The sequence below is a fragment of the Amblyomma maculatum genome, chromosome 5 (genome assembly GCF_055883805.1).
Source record: "Amblyomma maculatum isolate TAMU_Amacu chromosome 5, ASM5588380v1, whole genome shotgun sequence".
Taxonomy (NCBI): Eukaryota; Metazoa; Arthropoda; class Arachnida; order Ixodida; family Ixodidae; genus Amblyomma; species Amblyomma maculatum.
The window spans coordinates 127,718,641-127,746,610 of record NC_139348.1 but is presented as its reverse complement, the minus strand read 5'-3'; the positions used below and the strand labels follow the sequence as shown (position 1 = coordinate 127,746,610).

The following is a 27,970-nucleotide window of genomic DNA, read 5'->3' as shown; positions in this document are numbered from 1 at the left end:
TTCTTTTTTTGTTTTGTTTTTTTTTCACCACACTGTGTCAATGTTTCAGTCACAGTTAGCAAGTCTGCAAAACAACCAGAACACACGAACATACAAAGCATTGTGTCAGGGTTAAGATTTAGTCATCTTAAAGATTTCCATGCAATTTTCCTCAAATAAGGGTAGGTTCTTAGTACGGAATCTTGTGCCACTGACATTCATCCTGAAGCAGGCAGCAGTGACATTAGTTAGTCCTTTAGGTTTGGTTTGGTCGGCAAGTTTAACGCCCCAAATCGGGTCGGGATACAAGGAACACCACAGTGGAGGGCTCCGAATAATTTTGAGCGCCTGAGTTTCTTTAACACAGCACAAATTAGTCCTTTAGTTTTAAAACATGCCCCAAGGTGGTGCGGGTCCCTATGAACATGCAGCTAGATAAAATTATTTACAAATTCATATTCACAGCAATCGCGCGAAAGTGAAAAAGCCAAACAGCTTTCTTTCTAGAGTCTCATGGGTACATTCAAGGCGGCATTCCCAGCTCCTTGAGTACAATACAAAAGAAAAAGCACTGAACACTGGCCTCTCCTCCTAGAGATGAGAAATGGCAAACGATTACATTTCCACAACGCGAGTCACAACAGGTCCATCACAGCGGGTCAACATTTTAAATGCAAATTGTTTACTTTTCCATGCTTAAGGTAAAGCTTGTCCCAAGCACGAGGATGCAAAGATAGTAAAGCTGCACATATACAACTAAAACGAGATTCATGGAGCGTTCAGAAGGAATACCTGCAAGTCTTTCTTTGGCATGGAACATGGGCGTTCTCCAGCCTCAGAAATGGCAGTTTCCCTTATGGAGCTTAAGGAAGCCCCATAAAGACCTTCAAAAATGCAGTTGGGAATAATAGTGGAAAATTAAGGGAAGAGGCGTTGGAATGCATAGGTAAGGCACGCTTGGTCAAGGGGGATGCATGTTCAGAACACTTTGCAGTCTGTTGTATGTACATGCGGCCGAAGGGTCAGAAGATGCTAAAACAAAAACTTGCTGAAATTCACAACATTTAAAATGTGTGAAACTTGAAGAAAGACACCATGAGTGTTGATGGAAACTACCCACACTAATTCAAACCGTTCACTTGATTCGAGGCAAAGAAGAAACGAAATGATGACAGGCTACAAGTACTCCCGGTAGCAGAACGATGAACAAAAATACCCTATAACATTCTATGTCCAAAAGCGTGTTAAGGAAAAGTTTTAATACAGATTGTGCGTGAACAGCTATAATAATCACCTTCAGTCTGCACTTACTCACTGTAGATGTGTACTACTTTGTATCCTCGTATTTATTAATCGGACTACAAACACACATTGCTCAATAAAGCATGTTGCCGGGCTATTTGGTCTAACATCTTTTAAAACTGAGAAAAAACCCTGGCGCAAAAAATTCACGCACTCAAAAAAGAGAGACAAAGGGAAAATGGACTGCCTGTCCGTTGTCCCTTTGTCTCTCTTTTGTGTGTGTGAATTTTTCGCACCAAGGTTTTTTCCCAGTTTTAAAACACACATGCGCAAACCATTACTGTGTTATGCAGTGTTCCTTTTTTCTTTTTGTCTAGTCAGGAACTTTTGTATCGACACTTCATAGCTAAGCATGACAGACCATGCAACTCAACGTCGTATCCCGTGAAAACCATTCTGCGAGCTGCAAAGAAATCAGGTGTCTCGGATCAGCACATGATGCTTTAAAGCTCGAGCCATCTAAGACACTACTTTTGACACAAAGAGGAGAAAATGCTTTCACACTAATACCTTAGTCTAGTAGGGTATATACACCATAGGTCAGATTAATACAAATACTACTGTGAAATTTCAAAGATCTAGGCCAGATTAAGATACATGTTGCAGAAACAGCCCCCATAAAGTTCTTGAAGACATTTGAAAAATCTACACAGTGCACTGCATAGTCAAGGTGTATATATATTTTTTTTTATAAGGGGATTAGCTGCAAAAGATGTGTATTCATCCTGATTAAAAGTATGGCATGCAGCAACAATTGTTTATATCCCTTGATTCATAAAAACAAATTCACTCATGGCACTCGTGCGCATTCATTAATGGGCTGCCAAAAATAAGCGAGCGTGCGCTGGAGAAAAAGGAACAGCCAGACAGAGAAAACAAAAGGCAAGGGCCAACGGAATTTCGGAGTCTCCCAAAGTAAAGCTAGACTCACATGAGTAAGAAAAAAAATGCAGGAACTATGCGCGCAAAATGCAGGAGACGGGGCCCATACAGTCCGCAGTTTCTGACTATGTAACTGCTTGCCAAAAAAGAAAAACGCTTGCGCAAAAATTAAAGAGAGAAATGGCAAATTTGTCGTCAAATGACTGCTATTACAATCAATTCGTTTTGTACGCACCACAACACGCAATTCTTCGCATAAATTTGTACTATGAACGTTGTGTGAAGGCGTGCCGCAGCGTGTGCTAGCAACCAGTGCCTGATGTGACAATGTGCTTGCAAGACACAACCGTGCACTCTAAACGGGAGTGCAGAAACACCTGAGTCACAGAGTGAATCCACGATGCACTGTTGCTTTACAGTTGAAAGCACCGTAGACAAGAACAGCCTTTTGTTTACGCCTAACACTGAGATAGAGCAGAGACCGAGTACCCCCCCCCCCCTCTTTCCACCTTAAATTAAGTAAACTTATTTGATTGCAGGCTGAAAATGAACAGATTGGCTATGTCACAGGGCATAGTTACCTCATATAATCAGTTAATTTTGAACGCATTTAATTGAGCAGTTACATATTTAACTGCCTCCTCCCCCCCCCCCCCCCCCTTTAGAAAAGAAACATTTTTAACCCGAAAATTCCAATGCCACTGCGTAGCAGATCGCAGAGGATAGAAAAATGGATGGGTTTGAAAACAAAAAGTGGGAAAAAAAAAATGCGTGTGTTCACAAATAAAACAGCATTTCAGGACAGTAGGAATGCTAAAGTGGCAAAAATTTCACTCTCAGTTTCTCACTGTAGTACTAGCGGGGTGGCCAGGGTATACTACTCCATAGATAGGGTTATCCCCAAATCGGCAGCATTCCAAAAGAGCGGCAAAGTGAGCATTGAAGAAGTTCATTTTAAACTGCATCATGAGTGCCCTCAACTGGCCCGCGGGGCCATTTGCAAAGCCAGGAGAGAAAACTATGCTGCTTGTGCTTCACAAGACAACATACACCTTAACATTCTTACAAACATGCAGCAAGCTTGAGGCACATTTGCCATTCATTAGTGCCCAGACAAAACTTTGCCAAGGCATGAAATGAGAACAGACAAAAGCATTGCTGGACCAACACAACCATCACAACATGCTGCCCATCATCACGGGACAGTACAGGAAGTAAAACCGTCTTTTTTGACAAAGCTGACAGCCACATGAACCAATATTGTCCCCCCCCCCTAACCTTTCACTTCCAAATCCTTCGCCAGAAGTGTCTAATAATGATCTCAGCATGACGTGTCCCATGATACTTCATAAGCATTTTCTTTCTAATGCCAGGGACAGTCATGAACGCATAGTACACAGCACGGACTTGACACTGAAATACATTTTGGCCAACAACACTGAGGAAAATTGACCGAATTCACAGAGGTGACTCAAAAAAGACTTTGATGCCTCCTCTGGTATAGCTCGTACAGGTTGGTCACTCTCAGTGATGCTTTGAACAATGCGATTCTGCAAACGTCTACGCCACAGTGTACACAAACTGGCATCTCCGACATTTTCTAGCCTGAGTTTCAACAGACTTCAGAGAAAAGGGTGCCGCTGCACTTAGCGAAATCCTGGCACCTTGTAGGCTCTTTCATTTTCCTAATTTTTCTTTTCGCCCTTTATTTCGAGAGTCGCGCGGAGCCTCTGAAGTTTCGCGCTTGAAGCTGTGGGTCTCGACAACGAGTAAACAGCAACCCGCTTGAATGTCGCGCCTCAGGCTCTTAAACTTCCCCTTTGTCAAACAAGCGGAACACGCTCGGGTCCACGAAAGGCGTCTCAGCAAAAAGCAACGCCAGTCGCGGAACCATGTCACCCAATCTGGTCATTGTGCGCAGAGGTCACCGGATCATCACAGTGAGGCGGAAAGCATGTTACAACCACAACCATAAAAAAAAAAAAAATGAAAACAAGCTCTTCCACTGCTCGCAGCGAGGAGAACACTCCCCTACAAGGCAGACAAATTTCGGTACCATACGGACAACATCGCAAGGTGACAGGCAACTCAAGCTACCGGTCTGGCAAGTCCTCCTGTGCTGCAGTCGTCACAGTCACCGCCAGGGACGGTGACGACTGCGTTGTTTCCGGTGGAGCTGTCCTGCACAGAAAAAACAGAGGACACTCAGTTCCCCATTCACACAAATGGGACGCCGGTCTTCATCTTCTCGAACAAGAATGTGAATGTTGCTGCAGCATTGTCATACATAGAACCAGTGAGCTGAAATGTCTGCGAGTACAGGGGGATATCAGTGCCATGCCCAAAAGGACGCATCCCGTAAACTTTATTTTTTTTATCGACAGCTGTACAGCCACCCATTGAAGCTTCAGCGTTTGCACGAGCTCAGCTCAGACTTCAGCGCAGATGTGGAGGGATACACCCTGCTTGCTTCGAGGTAGAATGGTGATTAAAGAAACACATCATTAGTAATGAAACAACTCGATACCTCAAAGGCTATAAACAGCATATCTCTATGACACAAAAACTAGGTTGCAAATGGTCGTAACTGCAGCTATAAATGTTTTGGAGCGAAAAGCTCCAATATGCCATTTTTCACCAAGGTCGTTGAAGATAATTTGACCTTTAAGCCTAGGTTTATAAGAGTTAAACCTCAGTATTTTTTTTTCTCACCACTCGCAAGGTACATGAAGGCCACTTAACTCTGTAACGAATACAAAAAGCCAACAAATCTGGGCATCTTGGTAGTTAAAACTTATAAATAAATCAGTGCACAGAAGGAGACAGGACGAGAAGCACGGTACTGAACAAGCACCAAATGTCAACCGGTGTTCTATTGCTTGATCAATAGCATACATGTACAGTCCCAGCCATTATATTAGGGAGCGAGCCTCAGCTACGAACATTCCTGTCACGTGCCATGTAGCTAATATTAGGAGCTCGTTCATAAATATTTTAGCAAGTGTTGCTGATGCGCTCGGATATACAGCAAGGTAACAGTTGCAGCTTCATTACGGAATCCGTGAGAAATTTTGAAACAGCAAAAGCATGCTTCGTAATATTTTGGCCACACCTGTACACATAAAATGAAGTGAAAGAAAGAAAATGAAATGAAAAACAACATCAGCCATACATCTAAGGAAATCATGCTTTTCACGCGAACGCGACAGCAGCACGCATAGTGCGAACAGAAATGCATGCGTCGCTCGGCTTGTCGCTTGGATCTGACGAAACAGAAATTTTGCTCGTTTGCTCGGAAGTGCATGCGCAATCAGTCAATAGCATGAAAGCGAAGCGTACGTCACTGCTGCTCATTTCACACACTTTCTTTTGCAGTGCTGCATTGTGATTGTGCCTTACCGCAATAAATTTTTCGCTTTGTACGAACAATGGTGAATGGCCAATGATTTAAAGAACATCTAATAACAAAAAAATGAGCTCACGTGACTACTCGTGTAGTGCAAGTTAACCCACGTTAGACGCTTCAAATCCAATACGCTTTGTTATAAATTCTCCATTTTATTTTTCATGCTGTCGCAATATACTTCAATTCTTGCAACTGTTATGACTGCTGTTGCATTTGCCAATAGTTTTGCAGTGTACGATGCCAGCAACACAGAACGCCGTCGCCGCTTTTCGTTGCCGACGGTTTGCGCTGTCGCGTGCATGTATCTTCCCCAGTAGGCGATGGAGCGAACCATCATCGTTTTCACCGCGCCGCCTTGCTCTCTTTTTCGCTCAAATGTAGCTCAGCCTTAACGCACTCAGTCCCAGTTCGCACTATCCTGGAAGCTTCAAAAATCTCTGTTGCCAGCCAGCCGTAGTGATAATACAGAAAGACTGTATCCTCATAAACTGGACTGCCATGTTGATTTACATCTTCAGGTGGGCTAGATGGTTTGCCATCGTGGAAAGCAGGTAATGTAAAAATAACCGAATGACAATGAAAACACATAAACTACGGGACTGGCATCTAACTTCAGTATGGGTCGCACAGTAAGGTGACTCTGCCACACATTTTGCAATGCTCCATCGAAAGCTCATCTGCACCACGGCAAACATTGTTCTTTTGCTCTTTCAAGTGCACAATAATACAAGCACGAAAAGTTCAGAACAGTAAGGACGTGCCAATGCTGACGTTTATGTCCCTTCATTGTCCTCCAGTTATTTCCACACCACCTATATTTCCCATGACGACCCACCTACTAGCTGACCAACAAATATATAAATCGGTGTGGCAGTGGTCCATCTTGCAGTCCACTCTTTGAGAGCACAGATTTTCTGTATTATCACCACCATCAACCAACAAGTGAGGTTGTTAAACTTATCTTGGAAAGAACTCATTATTCATGCTTGAGCAGATGGTGCTGGCAAAAGTTCTGTGTGTTGACGGCACAGAAGAGCAGAAAGTTGGGCAAGTTGATTGACATTCATGTCTGAAAAAGATGCGAAATGGAAGCAAGGATGGATAAAGAATGACAAAAACAGGCGATAACTTGCAACTAAGGTTTATTCGAGAAAAGCAAGTGCCTTTCACTTGCCTTTCTCGGATAAACCTTAGTTGCGAGTTAGGGCCTGTCCTTGTTGTTCTTTCTCCGTCCTCGTTTCCAGTTCGCGCTTTTTTCATCCATGAGTGCTGACGACAGTTACATCTCTTTTTCTTTCTCTTGCCTTTGTTGGACACTACCATGCAGTAGAATCTCAGCGATACCAAGCTGCGATGATGTCAATTTTGGGGTGATACGAATTTGTAAAGCTCACAACCAGAGTACACTGCATACAACGCATAGATTTTCATAGCCTCCAAAAAATTTCCCACACCATTACATCTCCCACACTTCTGCATATGGACCCTGTTTGATGGTGCAAAATCTCCAATGATAACAATTTTCTGCGACCCCGTGCAATTTGTACCACCAAGATCATGCTGTATATATTCTCACGACCATGCAACAAGATGACAATTGAAAGTTGGCTCTTTTCTGTGCCTTGCCTCTTGTCCTGTCTTCTTTCGTGCACTAAAATTCCTTTTTTTTTTGCATTTTGCACCTCTAGCCACTGACTTTTTATATGTTTAAATCAGAGGTGTGCGAATATTCAGAATTTTGAATATGAATCGAATATGTTTGTTATTTAATTTGTATTCGATAAACTGATACTGGTAATTTCCTGAAATGTTAAAAAGGACGTTCCCTCCAACAGTGTGCATAAAGCGAAACACTTCTCAAAATGGGGAAAAAAAAACATCATTTTCATTTAAGTTTCATCTTCATCTCATATTTAAACAACCATCATGCAGGTGTTCATCAGATAAATTTACCGTGATGCAAATCGTTTTGGGGAGTTTTTTTTTTCATGCCCATTCAACAACTCGAGCTTTCGGTTAATTTTGATGTTTTTTCCAGTCTCCTCAAGGCTCAATTAATGAGAGTTCACTATATTCAGCAGCGGTATAACACCCCTACCCGGTCTCAAGCAGGCGCTTCCTGCACAAAAACCGGCACAAGAAATCCTGCATATAATCTAGACTCGGCTTTTCAGTACCGCATATACACTTCTCTGCAATTCTAGATCAATTTTATTCGCAAATACCATCTTAATCCTGAAATAAACAAGATGAACAATGCTTGCTATTCCTAAATTCACAGAAACTTTTTCACTAATCGGATATTCAATATTCGAAGGCATACCTCTCCCATATTTGTATTGAATTCATATTCAAAAATTTCAATATTTGCATACTCTGGCTTTCATCTGAGGTCGTGCTACAGTAGGCCGTCTGCTGGCAGTAATCGTAAGGCTAGTCCTTCCAGTAGCTAGCAGCAAACATTGGCTGCGAATTCCTAGACCCTATAAAAGTTTCGAAAAAAAAAAATGACCTCCATCTTTAAACATTCGCCAGAGTGCAAAAACTATGGGACACTCAGCTAACCAGAGAAGTGAAGTGTAGTGCTGTAGACCTTCTTTTATGGATGCCAGAATATGCAGAATTTTCAAGTAGACACCAAATAAGTTAGATAATGCAACGAGCAGTAGGATTAAACGGTGTCCAAAGTGCTTGAGTAGAATGAAACGATGAGAAGATTAGGCTGCACAGCTTTTTGTTCTAAAGAAATAGCAGGTCTCCTGTGCGCATTCCCACTGAAAAGCGATTTGATGTTTATGTCATCCGATCCAACAACATCATGAATGCCAAGAAAAATTACGCCCAATTGATGTTCTCAGTAAACACAAATTTTCTGGCTCTCGAGGTATGCTATTTATTTTCAAAAGACTGCTGGCTTCTTGCAAAACCTTAACCAGGAGGGTGGTTTGAGCACGCTGATTAAAATAGTAACCAGATCACTGCAATGCAAGCAAACAGCGATTAAAAAAGAAGAGTTGTACGAGTAATGCCTCGCAAAAGGGTTGCATGAAATGTGCTTTGAATAATTCAGAATATAAAAACTGATGAAGTTTTAAACAATGCTGTAAATCGAGACCAAAAAGGAAGATCAAACAGTTTTTGGCGGTGAAGGCTGCATTTTATTCTCGGCATATTCTGGATCACAAATGCTCTATCTTCATCGAAATTAAGAAAACAATCAACACAGGTCAATCTTTGTCGTCAGAGCCACTTTAATTGGGAGCTCCTGGCTTCACAGCGAACTTACAACTGAAATGGTGCCTTGTCTCATGTTTGCGGCTCACAAACACTGCACCGAGCTCCTACAATCGGACCTGAAAACCACTAAAGACTCGTTCTGGACCTTGACGTCCATCGCAATCAGCAAAGTTGCCCGGCGTGGCGGCAGCAGGCAAGTAAAGCGTGGATGTTCCAACGCATTAACCGCTAAGTGCAACGCAAACTGGTGTTACAAATCTAGGTCTACAATTTAAAAACTCCCAAAATCCGTCTGCAACACGTGCACCATTAGAGGGGTGAAACTGCACTTCGGTGTGCACTTTTGCTGCACCTCGAATTGTGCCACAGCTCACATGATTATGCGCAGCCAGTGAAATGGAGGACAAACTGCTGCAACATCTTCAAGAAGTATTTTTTTTTTCCTGCAGCAAACAGAGATATTGGCAATGCTTTTGCTTGTGCTCAGCAACACCTTTGAGTACAGTCGTGCCTCATTAATATGGACACTTTGATTTCTGCACAAAACTGTGCATATTGCAATTCGTCCTTAATACAAAAAATTGAGAAAAAAATACAAATCTAGAAAATACGCTAAGGATAAGGTCTGCTTTAGAGCATGATGTAGGCCAGCAAAGTTGGTATTAAGAGCTACAAGAACATTATCCGAGTCACTGTTATGCTTCAAATTCCATGCAATTGAAAGAATTGTGATGCATTTGCATACTGTTCTCGATAGTATTTCATTACTAAATTACTTCTATTTTTCATCTCCCACGAACCCCAGTATTGCATGAACTCACTTGAATTCATGCAAAAAAACGTAACGTGCATCGACTGCGCATCTTCGCAGTGTAACATATGAAGCCACAAGCGAAAAGGGCAACTAATCAGTCATTGGCACTAGAGTTCATGTGGTGCCTATCAACAAAATCTAGAAGAGAAATTATCTTTGAAGCAGTGTAACAATTTGGTTTTCATGACTGTCCATATTAACGGGACAAAAATACATGGACCCTAGTGGTATCTGTGCATTTTCTCCTTGTCCATTGTCCGGACAGTGAGCTTCTATATTAAGAGACGTAAATGCATGGAAGAAGTTTGGTTTCCAGAAAAACTGTCCATAATTCGAGTCATCCGCATTAACAGGGTTTGTATTAACAAGGCATGACTGTATCTGGAGCTATTCGAAGCGGAGCATTTTGGTGACTGAGTACTCACTTTGCAGTGGTGGGGTTGGGGGCGCCTCGAATGAGGAGCAGCGCCTCCTCGTAGGTGGGTGGGTCTTCTTCTGCAGAAGCTGCCATCAACAACGGGAACGCCGCGGCATTTGTCCCTCCTCCGCGGCACATGGGTGAATCGCACGAGGTGGCCACCGCTTCGTACGGGGGTGGAAGCGATGCCGCTCTCTGCTGCAGCCCCCTGCAGCAAGCAGAAGGAAAGAAATGGAACAAAGCGATCGTGAATGGTTTATTCCACATGCAAGCCCTAATTACAGCAGCCAAATACACGGTTATTACTTTGCACAGTTAGATAACTTGCACTAATCTCATCAACTTTTTCGAGCCATCTGGTTTGTCATTACGATATTGAAGTTTTCTTTTTGCTGCGTCTCGTATATTTTCTTCAAATGCAATTCTCTGGTTCAAGTTCCTACCAATACATGTTCATGTAACAATCTATGAGACATTGCAAGGTGCCACAGGCACACAGCCATAGGTCCAGTGTGAGCATTTTGTCTGTGGCCGTAACGCCTGCATGATGTAAACAAAAACCTGAATTGACTTCAACAGAATGAATCAACATCCACCGTGGTCATAGCTTTTGTTACTAATGTCACATCACAAACGCTATCATCGAAAGTTTCTCTAAAGCCGTTTCTTTCTGCACTGCACTGCTTTCCGCTGTCAACTTAAGCCACGTAAGGCTCCACCAGCAGTTACTGCATGCATGCAGAGCTTTGTGATAGATCACAATGTGTGCTGCCCACACTGTCTGCTAGGCCGACAAAACTGGCAAAGCACCCCTGTCATGACAACATTGTGGTGTTCCTCGCTGCATGGAGCACACACATCTTTTTTTGTTTGCAGAACTACAAATGAAAATTAAAAAAAAAACAAAGCAACCGTGGGAAGCGAAACAAACAAAACTAAAATAAAAAAGCCACGACATTCGGCAAGACACCTTTGTGTCGCATCTCTTGACTGATTGATGGACCATCAGTTAGTGCCTGACACATAAATGACAATAACTTTATCTTAGTTACATGAATGAACGTAGCACATTGTTGAACATGTCAATAACTAGCTTCGGTCAGAAAGCATGAAGAGAGGGAAGCGGGGCAACACAAAATGCATCCTGTTTACATCTACAGAACGGAGGTATTGTTACGGGGATGTACTTAATGTGACGGAACTGCGATGGGCTGAACTGGACGCAAGACTTCGGTAGCCGTGCAGAATCCGCTCTCTCAGCGTCGTTCTCTTTTTCAACGCTTCGTCGTGCCTGCGTTCCTTGATCGTCGTCTTTGTCAGTGTGCACATCACTTTGGTCTCGCGTTTCCCGGTAACACTACCCCCCTCGGCAAAAGGCACCGTCCCGGTGCGTATTAGTCGTGCGGTGTGGAGGGGGAGTAATATGGCTTGAGGCGGGCGACATGTACAATTTCGGAAGTGGGTTTAGCAGTCGGTGACTTTGGGTGGAGCGGTGCAATCTCATAGGTCACGTCGGTCACAGGGCGTAGTACACGGTAAGGACCCGTGTAGTGGGGCAGAAGTTTCTGACACAACCCCACACGACGGCACGGAAGCCAGAGCAACACCAGAGATCCGGGAGGATAGTGCACATCGCGGTGGTGAGCGTCGTAGCGGCGTTTTTGAGCTTCTTGAGAGGCGGTGAGATTGTGACGAGCAATCTGGCGAGCAGCGTCGGCTCGGGCGATGGTATCGCGGGCATAGGTGGTGACGGGGCCAGCGGCGGGAAGCAAAGTATCGAAGGGCAGTAAGGGGTCTCGTCCAAAGAGAAGATAGAATGGAGAGTACCCAGCAGTGTCATGACGCGAAGAGTTATATGCAAAGGTGACAAATGGCAGACTAATATCCCAGTCGCGATGACTGTCGGATACGTACATTGCGAGCATGTCGGTGAGTGTGCGGTTAATACGCTCCGTAAGGCCGTTCGTCTGAGGGTGGTACGCAGTGGTGAACTTGTGCCGAACGGAGCAAGAACGAAGTATTTCCTCAACAACTCGGGAAAGGAAACAGTGGCCACGGTCGGTAAGTAGTTGACGGGGAGCACCATGGTGTAGTATGACGTCGTACAAAAGGAAGTCAGCAACGTCTGTGGCGCAGCTGGTTGGAATGGCGCGAGTGATCACGTACCGCGTGGCGTAATCGGTGGCCACAGCGATCCATTTGTTTCCTGATAAGGACTCGGGGAAGGGCCCTAGGAGGTCAAGGCCAACACGAGAAAATGGCTCAGTCGGGATAGCAATCGGCTGCAGGTGTCCAGGTGGCAGCACAGGGGGTTTCTTCCGGCGTTGACAGAGGTCGCAAGCGGCTACATAATGTTGGACAGAGCGGTAGAGTCCAGGCCAGAAGAAACGCCGGCGCACGCGATCGTATGTGCGTGAGAGGCCAAGATGACCAGCTGTAGGGGCGTCGTGCATTTGTTCTAGAACGGCAGAGCGTAGGTGTTGGGGAACGACGAGCAAGTGCTCAGCACCATCAGGTCGCATGTTGCGGCGGTATAGCGTATTCCCATGAAGGAAGAAGAGGGCGAGGGAAGAGTCACGGCTGTGTGTGCGGAGGCGGTCGATAAGAGAACTGAGGGTTGGGTCCAAGCGCTGTTCGTCGGCTATGTGAGAAAAGTCCGATATAGAGAACACACAGGGGTCCGACTCGTGGTCAGCAGAGGAAGGGGGATCAACGGGATAACGGGACAGACAGTCTGCATCCTGGTGGAGCCGGCCTGATTTGTATACAACGGAAAAGGTATACTCCTGCAAGCGCAGTGCCCAGCGGCCGAGGCGGCCAGCAGGATCCTTGAGGGAAGAGAGCCAACATAGGGCGTGGTGATCGGTAATTACAGTGAATGGTCGGCCAAACAAGTAGGGTCTGAATTTTCCAACGGCCCAGACGAGAGCCAGGCACTCCCGTTCCGTAATCGAATAGTTCTGTTCCGCTGATGACAGGAGACGACTGGCGTAGGCAATCACGCAGTGTTGGCCGCGTTGTCGCTGTGCAAGAATGGCACCAATCCCGTGGCCACTGGCGTCGGTGCGAAGTTCCGTCGGGGCAGACGGGTCGAAATGGGCCAACACAGGAGGATTGGTGAGAACAGCGATGAGGGTGGAGAATGTGTTAGCCTGCTCTGGTCCCCATGAGAAAGGAACGCCTTTCTTCAGGAGATTGGTGAGAGGACGAGCAACAGCGGCAAAGTTTGGGACGAACCGGCGAAAATAAGAGCACAGTCCTATAAAGCTGCGGACATCACGGGGTGAACGGGGAGATGGAAAAGCACTGACAGCACGAATTTTGTCAGGATCGGGTTGCACGCCGGTGGAATTCACCAAATGGCCAAGCACTTTAAGTTCGCGGCGACCAAAACTGCACTTCTTTGAGTTCAGTTGAAGTCCGGCACGGCGGAAAAGTGCCAAGATGGAAGAAAGGCGACGAAGATGGCTTTCGAACGAGGGCGAGAAGACAATGACGTCATCCAAGTAACATAGACAAGTCGTCCATTTGAAGCCGCGGAGTAAGGAGTCCATCATTCGTTCAAACGTAGCAGGGGCGTTGCAAAGTCCGAAAGGCATAACCTTAAATTGGTAAAGGCCATCGGGTGTGACAAAAGCTGTCTTCTCGCGGTCTTGTTCGTCAACAGAAATCTGCCAGTAGCCGCTACGAAGGTCGATAGAGGAAAAGTAGCGGGCTCCATGTAAACAGTCCAAGGCATCGTCTATTCGCGGCAGCGGGTAAACATCTTTCCTTGTAATCGTGTTCAGATGTCGATAGTCGACGCAAAAGCGCCAACTGTTGTCTTTTTTTCTAACGAGCACGACAGGAGAAGCCCAGGGGCTGTTCGAAGGTTCGATGATATCGTTGGCTAACATCTTGTCGACCTCCTGCTGGATGACTTGGCGCTCAGAAATGGACACACGATAAGGCCTCCGATGTACAGGTTTTGAATCGCCGGTGTCAATGCGGTGAGTCACAACTGATGTTTGGCCCAGAGAACCGGCAGCAAAGTCAAAAATGTCGGAGAAGGATAACAAAAGGTTGTGCAGGTCCTGAGCGTGTTCGGGGCTGAGGTCAGAGGCAATCATTGCGGAAATAGGGTCGGTAATTGTGGTGGGGAGTACGGGTGTTGGAAGGACGCTTGAATGTGGGCCAGGAGTGAGTGCACAAATGGTGCAGTCTGTGAGAGGAGACAAGGTAGCAAGGGATATTTCTTCGGGGAGAACTTGGGGTGACAGACTGAAGTTCAGGATAGGAAGGTAGGTGTTGTTCTGTGTAACGCGTACGATGAGATGAGGAAGAACGACGTTGCGGTCAAGAAAGACCTCGGTGATAGGGCAAGCAACATAGTCACCGTCAGGCACAGGCGGGAAAGGTGACAGAGGTAGGTAAACAGCAGAGTCAGGGGGCAGGCGAGCGAACTCGGTGGAGCGAAGGCGGGGTGTAGATGGAGGATGTTCTGAGCAGACAGGTAAGTCCAAACGAAGAAGGCCGCTGGAACAGTCGATAAGGGCAGAGTGGGCCGTTAAAAAGTCAAGGCCGAGGATCACATTGTGAGGGCGCTGGTTGAGGACGGTGAACAAAACAAGGATGTGATGACCGGCAAGGGTGACTCGGGCAGTGCACAGCCCAGTGACGGCAGCAGTACTGCCATCGGCAACACGAACGGTGGGCGAAGCGGCGGGGGTCTGTACTTTCTTGAGGCGGTGGCAAAATGATGAGCTCATGATCGAGACTTGGGCACCAGTGTCAATGAGGGCAGAGACGGGAACACCATCCACGAGCAGGGAGAGGAGGTTACAGGGCGAAGAAATCGGCAGAGGATTTCCAGGTCGGGGTACCAATGCAGCGTCACCTCCGGGAGCTGCATCGGCTAGTTTCCCGTGAAGCGGCCGGCAGAGGACGGCGAGGAACTGCGGTTAGGAAGAGGTGAACGGGAACGGCGGGCTGGCGGCGAAGGAGAGCGACTGGACACAGGAGGAGGCGGAGTGTTATCGGTGCGGGGCGGCTCATAACGAGGCGTGAAACGGCGGTGACCGTAATCGGAGTAGCGGTCAACGTAAGGGAAACGTCGAGGTGGTGATGTCCAGCGGCTGCGGCAGTGGCGAGAGATGTGGCCAACACGTGAGCACGTGAAACAGATCGGCCTGTCGTCAGGGGTGCGCCACTCCTCAGGATTGCGGTATCGGTAGCGTGGCGTGTAGGTGTTGCGGGGCGCAGCGTGGGCGACCATGGGAGGGATGGGGCTCGAACTGGGGGGTTCCACGTTGTGGCTATAGGGGACGCCCAAGTTAGCAACCTCTTGACGAACGACGGCTTGAATGAGGGATATCGTCGCTAGGTTACTGTCCGAAGAGGGCGGGTTGGATGCAGCAGGAGCGAGCGCTTCCAGTTCACGACGCACGATGCGGGTCACATTTTCAGTGTTGGAAGGCTGCCTTAGGGTCGGCAGATCCTAGGACGTGGAGCTAGGGGCAGTGTTGGGGAGCCGATTGAAGCGATGTGCAATGCGTTTGTGTTTGGCCTGCTCGAAATGTCGACAAACTTGCAGAACGGAGTCAACCGTAGAGCAGTCCCGACAGAGTAGAAGATTGAAGGCATCGTCGGCTATGCCTTTGAGGATGTGCCCCACCTTATCAGGTTCTGTCATGTCTTTGTCGACTTTTCTGCAGAGGGCCAGAACGTCTTGTATATACGTAATATAAGGCTCGGTAGATGTCTGGGCACGTGTGGCGAGGTCCCTCTTGGCGGCGAGTTGACGGCCAACCGGTTTTCCGAACAGGTCACGGAGTTTTTGTTTGCAAACATCCCAAGAGGGTATATCTGCTTCGTGTGTTTCGAACCACACGCGTGCCGTTCCGGTAAGGTAGAAGATGACATTGGCCAGCATCAGCGTGGCGTCCCACCTGTTGTGCTGGCTAACACGCTCATAAAGCGAAAGCCAGTCCTCGACGTCTATCTCATCTGTACCGCAGAATGTGCCAGGGTCACGGGGGTGGGCTACGACGACAGTTGGAGTTGCGGAGGTTGATGGAGCCGCGTCGGTTGTCATCGTAACGGTTCCGATGTGACGACCACTGCGGAGATCCAGCGTCAGATTGTGTCGAACCCGCGACCTCCGCCAAGATGTTACGGGGATGTACTTAATGTGACGGCACTGCGATGGGCTGAACTGGACGCAAGACTTCGGTAGCCGTGCAGAATCCGCTCTCTCAGCGTCGTTCTCTTTTTCAACGCTTCGTCGTGCCTGCGTTCCTTGATCGTCGTCTTTGTCAGTGTGCACATCACTTTGGTCTCGCGTTTCCCGGTAACAGTATTTACACATACTCCCAGCTTTACGTTCCATATCTATCTGCTAGCACCGTACATACAAACATGCTAATGGGCAAAAAGTTCTTCAATATGTATTTCCTTATCCTAATAACCACTCGACGCCTCGTCCACCAAACGGGCTGCACACATCTTTTTGAATATTCTGCACATTCTTGTACCTTGTCCAAAGCAGCCACCTTCTACAGTGATGGCATATCGAGACATGTCATTTGGCTTCTTTTCCCGGCAATATGATATAACACCAGTATGTCAAAAAGAGAATGATGCTCTCAGGTACAGGACAAGCCAGTAAGACTGACTTTGCGAGTGAGCATGAACTTGCCAGAAATACACGGTCCCTGAAAGATGCACCACGATATAAGCTTCAATACCAAATTGGTACTTTACGTTCCCGCATGAAATGGTACATTTTTCATCAAACTACACTGCTTTCCTTTGCTCCAAATGCTGGCCAATAAACACAGATTGATTAACTCATGACTTAACAATTTATTGATTATTAAATTTTATTGCTTTTCATTATGTTAGACCCTATGCATGCAAAATCAGTTCACCGTTCGAAGCTGGGCAACGATGAAAAAATTTCGAAATTCACGTGATGCTCAGCTCTGTCCTAGTAAATATATTTCTACTTTTAAAAGCATTAGAACAGGAGCCTTTCACAGCGACCTAAACAATCGATGCCATCGATTCTCTATTCAAGTAAAACACACCAACTAGCACTAATACGCAAGCCTCATAAATTTTACAGGACGACTGATGCACAAAGAAACAGACCGGAAAAGTAAAGGTCATACCTCAGAAGACTTGGCTCCACAGCCACCAGGTGGAGCTCCTGAAAACAGACCACAGATGGGAGGTATACGTGAGTTCTTGAAAGCACACAGAAATTTAAGACTTAGAAAACACCGGCCACCAAAAAACAAACTTGCATGTCTTCCAAACCTCACCTATCAACAACTACAGTTTTCTCAAAAAAAAAAAGAAAAAAAAAGCACTTCAATTCAATGTGGCCTAACAAGCAATACAAAAACACATGCAGATTGTCCACAAGCACTTCAGATTTAAATAAATCTCTTTTCAAAATAAAATATTTTTTTGCAAAGGGACGCAATGTTTACATCTCCATCATGCCAGAGCACAAGGCTTTGTAAAAATGCAGCCAAGTGAACCGGAAGCTGGTGTGGTCAAAATTCCATAGCTTTTGAAAACATCACAGTCTCACATGCCTCAAACAAACTGAATAGAGCTGCTTCAGTACACAGCAGGAGCTGAGCACTACCGCTGGCAGCCAAGGAAAAACAAAATGTACTATATAAAAATATGAGGGGGGGGGGGAAGGGATGGTGGGGGGGGGGGGGGGGTCAGGAAGAAAACCAAACACAAAGACTGGAAGTCTTGCCCATATTTTAACAGAGTGCATCTGAACACACCTCGTATTTCACGAGTTTGCCACTAAAAATAAATAAATAAACAAATCGCTCGCAGAGCGAAAACTTCCACGTCTGATGGGACGTGTCATTCAGCGTGCAGAAACAGGGACGAGGTCGTGAACGTCACTGCAGCTGGGAAATTTATTCAGCCCAATTAGTGCTCCCATTTATCCACTAGTGCCTTTGATCATTGAAATGACACCTGCGCAATAAACATCAGCTGGCACTGTCTCTTTAGGCTGCTTGTTTTTTGCCAATTCTGGCCTGCAGTATTTTGAAATAAATAAATAAAATTAAATAAAAATCTCAATTGTGAAGCACATACCGCCCTGGTGTGTTATCACTTCAGTTTGCAGTATTAACCAGAATTTCCGGCTCACCATGTCTCTCACACATGCACATGTGAGCAGAGTAGTTTAGAATGAAAAGGTAGGGTAAAATTATGGCCCACAAAGGCGAGTTTACGATACCCTAATCAAAATCGACAAGATGAAATTGGCATATGTAATGCAAAGACAAGGTAACCGATAACAGTTAAGGATTACGGAATGAAATCTAAGGGAAAGTAAGCATAGCAGGGGGCAGCAGAAAGTTAGGTGGGTGGATGAGGTTAAGAAGTTCGCAGGGGTCAAGTGGACGCAGCTAACACAGGACGTGGCAATTGCAGTGGTTATGATGATGAGAGTAACTAAAAGTAGAGCTCGGAGTAGCTGAATTAAATGGAATTTTGACGTTCCTTTTTGTATTCCAACAAAAAGAAAACATACACCATGTGCTGACTTGTACAGAACACAACAATATTGCCATACTGGGCACAAGCTGGTTTGCATTCAACCTGAGGTATCTGTTCATCTCAGTCTGTCATGTTTGTTGCTTCAGGATGATAGTTCAGGATTATGTGGAGATTTCGAATCAGAGCAGCTTAGAAACGAATGTCTTTGCAGATTAGAGTATTAATCCGGATTTAAGCCCCTGCAGCTACCTCCCCAGTCAAAGACACATCCTGCGCAGAGTTGCTTGTGATTGAGTGGTGGCTACGTTCACAGAAGATTTACCTCCTTGCTCCCTTTCCAGAATGATCACGAGTACTGTTAGGAAAGAGAGAGGGGGGGGGGGGGGGGGGGGCAAACTGAGAATTATGGGTTACCAAAATCTAGGTCAGTACAACAACTCCAACCCATGCTTCCTCATGCATGGATCTCAAGGAAGGAGCTATTTTTTCGCATGAACGCTCCGAAGGTTTCACACAACTTGAACCAAGCCACCTAACCTGCAAAAGGCCATAGATACTTCAACTGAACCGTGCCAGGTCATGAAAAATCACCTTAAGACATCCAGTCTAATTTAAGGATGCATTCCTCATTCAAGTTTAACCGAACCTTCAAATCTTTCACGCACCCTTGACTGTGACCTATTTTCTTACCCTTCTGTGCAATAAACTATGCAAATGAATGCAATCAAACACAAGGCTAACTATATAAACGTTATCTCTGTGTACAAGGGACTATTCTACACAAGCCTGAAGGGACAATGAAGTGGGAAAACTAAATTATGATGCTAACAGCAATGCTGCTGTCACATAACACTGACAGGTTAGTGCCACGCGACAGCAAGTACCTCATCTTAAACAATATTGAAGCTTCGATAATCAAGAATACCAAATGTAAAGCAAAGTACACTGGACGACACCACTCTCAGACAGCTGCAAACCACACCTGTTGGTGAGGATCCTTTGCTGGCCACGATGGGCTCGCCACTCTTTCATGCAATGCCTTTTAGCCATCAACGGGAAAGTGGCGTCAAAATATGCGGGACACACAGCCGCGAGTATAGCCAACAATGCCAGGCATAAATATGAGCACTGTGTCTTTTCGTCTCACATTTTGTGAACTCAGCCTGCTTCTTATAGCCACTGTATGCGGCAACATCCAAACTAGAGATTCTAAGCTCCAAGACACTTGGAAGCGGCGACAAATAACCTATCTGTCCAGTGCAGTGTCTTGCTCGGTCTGTTATTTCCTTTTTGTCCAGTACTGATTCCATTTTATCGACAGCTGTTTCAAGTAGAAATAAATGAAATGGTATATGTACCACTTTCACACACTAGCTCATGCGGCAAAGTGTTGGGCGAACAGTTAACCAAGTGTTTATCCACCATTGCATATTGCCCACGTGGCCTCCAGGTCAAAATAAATCAGACGCTCATCTGCCTTTATGCACCACCCATTTGCCCTGCAAACAGAAATAAATCTTTCCCCACAATTTAAAAATTGTAAATATTGGTGCTTTCTCAAGCAATAGACTGACAATGAATAGGACACCACAGTGGAGGGCTCCAGATTATTTTAGACTGCCAGGGGTTTGCCATATGTGCTGACATTAGGGAATTTTTTGTATTTTTCTTCCTTCCACAGAAATACGGCCACCGCAGCCAGAATCAACACTGCAACCCTGGGGCCAACAGACAAATGGCAAAACCACTGAGAAGCTGGAACTGGTTTACACACCTTTACATTACGCACAATCCTTCAGGAAGAAATATATGAAGTGCCTGTCCTCCTGTCCTCCTTTATGTAGACCTTAATTATTAGCCCTTCGGTGAGAACACGTATATGACAGTCCTGTTCAGTAAAAGTGCACATTACTGTGAACTCCAACAACAAGCTACTCAGCGGGCAGAGTTCGAAAGGCTATTTTTGCACAAGGAAAGAATGGTACTTGTCAGGCACTCACAGTCGATGAGAAAACAAATCACAGCAGCCAACAACATGACATGTGACGCATCCTCCAGTTATAAACCACCCTCACAATTAGTCAGTTACTTGACACTAAATGCACTTTCCACGTTAATGCGCAATTTCTCAAAAACGAGTGTGTGTGTGTGCTGCCCTCCCTCATCAGAAATGCTGCTTTTTAACGCGCTAGTGTTAAAGACCCCATTCACCAAAAATTTTAGTGTCAACGTTGTAAGCAACAAATCATGAACATGGACGCGCACTGACTGGACGTATAAGGTTGCCTGACATTATGTTTGGCAGAAGCTGCCAACTTGGGCCTCTCCTTTGATATGGGAGAGTGATATCAGAATCAGCCTGCCAAGACCCTTGCTTTTTAGTTACCCCTAGTTACCCATGCAGGCATGTTCATGTGACTTGGTTAAAGCGGGGCTTTATATGCGGGCTGGTAGGCTACGCTACCACATCATATTCTTAAAGGCAGACCATCCAAAAGCTGGCCATCCACTGTGAGCACGTACACCTTGTGGCAGCTCTACAATTCTGAATAAATGACGAGGCATCATAAGCATCTTTGCTTGTATCTTGGCAGTGTGAGAGGTGGCTCATTCTCACTCACAGATCTTTCTACCCAACCAATTCCCTCATACTCACTCATATACGCTAGTGACCACTCATTCAAAGATGCGCAAATGAAGCAAAGTGAGCGCACTCATGAGCGACTGCGCCAACATGTGACACATTGTGCCAGCCTTCTGCAGTTCCTTTTGACAACACAGCCTCAAAATATCGAAATTCTCGGCAAAATACGGCTACGTAACATATCATTTGGAGTGCTGTCGAGCTACAAGCTCTCTATTGCTGCCGTTTCTGAATCTCTGCATGCCAATATCGGGAAAACTATATATTAACCAGGGATCTTGATGTATGAATGCTCAATTCAGTAGTAATTCTGGATTGCATAATTCTCAAACACCATGCTGAAGCGAATACTCTGGCAATGCAGACAAAAGGTTGGCTGAGCGGTAACACAATTTCCACCTTTCTCAAAGTGAAAGACTGAGTGCCATCCAGAGCAAATAACTGAATGGCTTCCAGTTTCAGCACAACGCAAAAGAAACAATCTAACTTGTGCGCGACAGCAATGGCAACCAGAGAATAAAAATACAAATGAAACAACGCCCACACAACGTGATTGCAATTCTAATGCTTCGCTGATAAATGGCTCACTTCTACAACGATACTTTAGCAGGTAAGCATGGATCTGACAAACATAACCAAGCAAACAACATTGTGAAACAGGATGGTTGTGCAAAGTTTGTCCAAGTCTGTATTCACAACGTGACAACCTATGGTCAATGGGCAGAGTCGTCACACTGTACTGCAATTGCATTCATACAACCAGTACAGAAGAACCAAATGTGGAGAACGTGTACGGTAGTTTGAGGAGAGCAACTTGGTCATCCTGCAGTACTAGTAACCTTCAGTGAATGCTACAATACGTCGAAAGTAATGCCTTTCTCACGATGAACAAATCATTTTTTAGTGTTCACTTTCACTTGATGTGGTGCCAACAAAGTGAGCAAATGGTTCAAAACTAAATGCGAACATTTACAGACTTAATTCGACTGTGAGTATCACTTTAACTTAGCAACATTAAATAATCAGCCAATTACTGGCATCACAGGTTCCTGCCATCCGTATTCAATAACAATGAACCCTGCAGTCTGATGCAGGTGTTGGTTCATGACACAAAAATCACTCAAAAGCAAGGTGAACAAATTGATTAGGCTGACTCGACTGGAGACTTAACTTTCCACTCACTTTTACCTACAATACCAGTGAACAAAATGTAGCACAAAAACAATGTCAGGGAAGAGCAATCAAAAAGCAGCTACAACCGGACATACTGCAGCTGTACATACTGCCTGCCTGGCCTCCGCAAGCTTCGAGCCAAGCTGCACTCCGCTCTTACTTCCTCAATTAATTATTCCCTTTCTGCTTTCCTTGCTCTCCTGAACAGATACACATTAATTATACGACCCCACTCATTACCAAGCACTGTGTTGGGTGCGCTCAAGCTTGCTCGACAGAAGCAATGGTGCATAGAATATAAATTGGGACGACGCCACGGAATCGCAACACGGCATGAACATGCAGCTAGTCCGTCCAATTGTGCATCACGGCATCTTGGAGCTATGCATTGGCAGCCTCCATTTCTCGGCAGACACAAAAGCTAATAAACAAAAAGTTCATTTTACACACCTGACTGCACACACCTTGAAAGACTGAAAACACAGTCAGCACTTGTACGAGCTTATAATAGTAATGATAAGAAAAATAAAAGGTTTTTCATTGCACCCTCAGACTTACACTTTATCTTCTTGTGTGTTGCAAGATTGTATTGCAAAGGCTCACTTTAAACTAGGCATTGAAATGGAAAACAATTTAAACTCTGGCTAAGTAAAGTGCTCGACAACTTTAATTACTCGTGTCGAAGACACACTTACACCCTTTTTAAGCATGTAAAAGAGTTTGGCTGCTATAAGCAGGGAGAAAAGCATTTGTTACAATAAGCACCGTGTTCACATTGAAAAAACTCGTTGACAGACTGCAAAAGGAGTGCCACGAGACATTGTCGTACAGCCCAATAGTCGGCAAGCTCCACAATTTGCCCTCTTTTATTTAATGTTCAAAGTTCTAAAGCTTAAAGTCAATGAGGTTTGTCCCTTACAAACGGGTGGGTTTTAACCTGAGTAAGAAGGACATATAACCACTGAATAGCTTCAAACATAGCAAATAGAGTGAAAGGCAGTAAAAGAATTGTTTGGTTACAACAAGAAACACATGCCGTCAATAAGCAACATCAGTAAAACCTTTTTACAACTGACAGTAACTTACAGCTTGTCTCTAAGAAGGCATAATACGCATACAAACAAAAGACACACCAGTACTTTGATTAGTGGTCCTTCCATGTAGTGTGCAATGGCGTCAAGTGTATTAACTATTCTGGCTATAAAAATGCAACCATGTCCTTAATCAGCCGTTTCTGCAACCAGACAATGCATGCACAATTAGTGCATGCCATTTTCTTCTCAACATTTAGGCTACAAAACAGAACTGCTCAGCAATAACCAAAAATGAAAGAAACCGCATTAGACGCACTCAGGAAAATCAAGACAATATTTTGGCTGAGACACCTGCATGATGGCTTACCACCAGTAAATTTGTATTACAAACATTTGTTGCTAGACAATGCTATGTTGCATCCTTCCATGTCACCACACCGTGCTGTTTCCACCATCACTGTTCCAATTTCCAGCACCCAAATTGTATACAGAGTGAATAAACTGCATTAGCTATACCTAGACAAGAAAACGCATGTCAGAAAGCATATGCCGTGCACCGTGCACATGTGATACATAGTACCCGACGTGCCTTCCAATGCACCAGTGTGTCTTCCGAGCCCCATGCTTCGACACCAATGACAATATAAATTCCAAAAATGTCACCAGCATTCAGATAGAAGTTGTGGACGACCAACAATCCGTGCATTGCAAGCATGAAAATATTTGCCCTCAACGCTTTTCATGCTTAGAGCATAAAATCAAAGCAGAGAAAGAATGAACTCTGCAACACTACACTTCCAGCTGGCTTATCAATCCGCTTGACATTAGAACACTGCAGGCCTGTGGGATTCTACCAGGGTCAGCCTCACTGCAACAAGCGGATGCATGGTTTCAAAGTCGCCGCGACGCATAGCAGTCATGGTACTAAATTTCCTTTTTTGGCCTTCTCTATTTATGCAAGGGCTACACCCTGCCGCCGCACAGTACAGAGCCTCGCAAAAATAAACCATAAAATACTGCAGTTATTGAGAGGGACGAGCATACACAGGTGTTCTGCTCGGAAGGTACAAGTACGGATGCCACATGTTCTGCCTTTGTAACTGGTGCTGGCTGGTTCTGTGAGCAAAGCTAGTTCATCGGTCGTGCCTCAATATAGATAATTCACTGAACAGCCTCAGCCACATCTCTAAGAGGACAAGAGATGGCCACAGATGTAGCTTCCATTTACAGAAAAACAAGTAAAATCAAGCACTCGGCCTTGCTGTGAAAGCTGCAGCATGAGACATCACCAAGGCCCCAACAACTCTGTGAAGTGTGATCATTTTTATTAGTAAGGCATGTTTGAAGGAGAAATGACGTAGGCAGCACGAAAGTGTTGCACACCACTACACGCTGCAATGTCTTCTTTTTTTCTCCTGACAACCACCATTGTGATAATATAAGCCATCCAACATTATTTCAAAACTAAGCCCTTCCTGGAAAGCATATGCGAAAAATGTTTAGCATAATCTGAGACATCCCATTCTTATCATTCAACATAATTCTCCTTCATCAAGCAGTGCCTGGATGCCCGATTCACAAGAGGACCAGCATCAAAAACTTTTGAAAGCGGCTTGTTTTCATCAGCTGTTGAGCCGAAACAGACATGTCACACCCAGTAACAAAACAGCTGGCAACTGAATAAACGCAGCCAAACAAAATGAATGAGAACAATCTAACTGTCACTGCGAAATTGCAAGCTCATATGCTCAAAAACATTCATCTTCACTGGGGCTTATTTTGCCTCCTCAAATCACTTCTTCCAAAGTGCCCATCTCAATCTAAAAGCTCACTCTCACCTGATGTGATTCATAACAGCTTCACAAGGTGCAGCTCCGGCTATTTTAATTTGTATATTTACCAACTCCACGAGTCATTGCCTTCTATCCACATAACCACCTATGAAAAGAAGGTGCTTCGAAAGCACAATTTTCCCCAAAAAGTAAAATCCAGAATATCACTTGGTTTCGAAAGAAAGAGTTGTGCTGGAGGGATTACACTTCTAATAGTGGGAGAGGTGCGTAAATTTTTTTTTTTTATGTATGTATAACTTTATTCAAATGCTGGCAAACGACGGTTTAATGCGTCGCGATGCTGGTTTTATATTTTAAAACAATATAAAACAGGAAAACACAGATCCCCTGTAACTGGAAAGACAAAGCTATGTCAACTTCTAGAATCCACGCCCATGATCAACCAGCTTGTTTTCAAAGTGACGCAAAAACCAGAAAGTTAGTACACCTCTGGTTCTTGGCTAGCCACCGGCGATGACAAACAAATGTGCCTAGCTCTATCTAGAACCTCATTTGGCATTCACAACGTTTACGCAGGAGGCAACCGTGCGGGCACAGACTTGATCCCGCCGCACTACTTCCGGTATTTGCATACGACATACGACTCGATGTGTGCCAAGAATGCCGCCAGCACATGAAATGGATAGGAAAACAAGTTTTGGCAATGCCGTTAACAACAGCTCTCCTAGTGATTTAAGGTGCTGCTCAAGATAGTACTCCTGAACCAAATCAACTTGGTCAAGTCCCAGCTCACATGGGATTTTCAATGCAGCAAGCTGACAGCAAAGAACACGAGTGCTCCTAATTAATTAGCCACTGACTCGTGACATCATGGTCCCACTGCTTAACCAAATTATCTTGTCACAATACTAGATCTCATGGTATTTTCATTGCAGCAACAATCTACCAGTCAATGCATGTTTGTTATAACCACCAGCTGCAACTTAACTATGTGCCAAGTTCATTATGAGGAAGCCTAAAACATCACAGTTTTACAATTAGTTATGAATGACCAAAGTGTATTACAGTCTTCCTACACTGACTGTGCTTCGAGCATGCATTTAGAAACAAGTCTGCCTTCGCAGAAGAAAATCGGGGGGGGGGGCTGGTTTCACGAGGCAACGGCTATGCACAGCGATGATTGCAGGAAGCTTATACAGGGCATTGCCCATACAGACACAAACAGTTTAACTCGGCGTGAGTCAGCGACAAACACGCCAATCGGGTTTGTGAAAACAAAACGCTCTTCAATCGAGCTCGCGCGACCTTCAGGCATGTAATGAACTTCATTTTCAACAACAGCTAAAACAAACACGATCGCAGTTTGTGCACGAACGTACGAAAGCATAAAGTTGGGTCAAAAGCTTTCTAGTACACAAACACAGCATACCGAGTTCTAAAGAGCACGGTTGCTGCAACTTTTGGAGTCGTATATCTGTTGCATGACATTTACAGTGATCCACTTTCACGAGTGAAGCCCTGGAATGCGCGTAGCGCTTAGAAATGTGTACCGATATATCGTGTTTATTTAACAGACACGTCAACTGCCGGACGCGATGCACTTTCTGAACTAAAAGAAATGCGGAGCAATGCCGGAGCAACGTCGCCTACGCCCACTGAAGCGTTGTGTCGTCTTCGCAACTGTCAACGCCGTCCAGTAACCGAAACAGTGTCATCGCACGGCGCGCGACGAGCTCTAGAATCAGGAAAGTTCAGGATCAGCGCACAGGTGCTCGCAAAAGCGAAGCATCCAGTCAATGACTTCAAAAAAAAAAAAAATTCTCATAGTCGACTGAGGCACGTTCACCATGCGAATTCGACGAAGTAGAGCATGACCCGTTTATTCGGACACCGCACAACAGCGTCTGCGTTTGCACGGCGATCGACCGGAGGATATAAACCACTTAATTAACGTGAAAATATTTCATAAACACCAATAACTCACCCTCAGCAAGGAATGCTGTCTCGCCAGGTAGGCGAGCATAGTTTCCCTGCGAAGATACATGATAGTCTTCACCGCGAACATGAGCCCCGAGCTGATGAAGATGGGTCCAATGAGCCACATGTGAGTCAGGTTTGGAAACACCTGTTCGCTGTCGTCCAGCACCAGTATCGTGAGCACTGTGCCCAGCGAGAACAGCACCAGGGCGAGCGAGAAATAGCAGTACGAGGCGCAACTGCACGAAGCCAGACCACGGGCGAACCTGCTGCCCCGCGAACGGCGACCATCGACTCCGCCGCTCCTGCGTCGAGCAGGGCTGTCGTCGGCCGACGAAGCCGTGGCGGTTCCCGCGGCGTCTTCTTCGTCCATGTTGTCGGCTCTTCAAAGTTGTTCGGGCGCCGTGAAGTCACGCTGCCCGAAGAAGGGTACGGGTCGCTTGTTATGCGGCTATGTTGCCATGCGGGTGTGCCTTCGCGCACAGGTCGTAGTGACGACGCCGTTGAAACCACCGCCGCCGCTGCCGCCGCCGCGGCAACAACATGCAGGCGCGCGATGCTAGTTCGCCAGTACGACACCTGTTTCGAAGCGGGCGTGCGTCGAAGGAAGATTTTTCTTTCTTGCTGCTATTGCGACAACAAAACCGAATTGCGAGAGAGTGAAACGGGGCAGACACAAGCGCGCAAAGCGCGCACCGGATGCCGCGGAGGTAGTGAGCGAGGCCAAGCAAGAAAACAAGCCAACGGCGAACACGCCACACTAGTCGCGTCGCCAGTTTCGAAACAGGAAT

At 45.5% G+C, this 27,970-nt stretch overlaps 1 protein-coding gene across 1 annotated transcript; it reads right to left on the bottom strand.

Annotated features, from left to right (window-relative positions):
* LOC146189511 (uncharacterized) lies at positions 1-27,970 on the bottom strand. Its single transcript, XM_084604305.1, has 4 exons — positions 27,187-27,970; positions 17,190-17,227; positions 10,046-10,246; positions 1-4,344 (listed from the first exon to the last, which is right to left on the bottom strand). Exons 1-4 carry the CDS (start codon positions 27,550-27,552, stop codon positions 4,257-4,259), a joined length of 693 nt encoding a protein of 230 aa, XP_084460431.1. The 5' UTR covers positions 27,553-27,970; the 3' UTR covers positions 1-4,256.

Coding starts and splice junctions, on each gene's coding strand:
- LOC146189511 (XM_084604305.1), bottom strand. CDS start 27,552: ATGGACGAAGAAGACGCCGCGGGAACCGCCACGGCTTCGTCGGCCGAC. Junction 10,247..17,189: donor GTGGAGCCAAGTCTTCTGAG/GTATGACCTTTA, acceptor TGCTTGCTGCAG/GGGGCTGCAGCAGAGAGCGG. Junction 4,345..10,045: donor CCCAACCCCACCACTGCAAA/GTGAGTACTCAG, acceptor TTTTCTGTGCAG/GACAGCTCCACCGGAAACAA.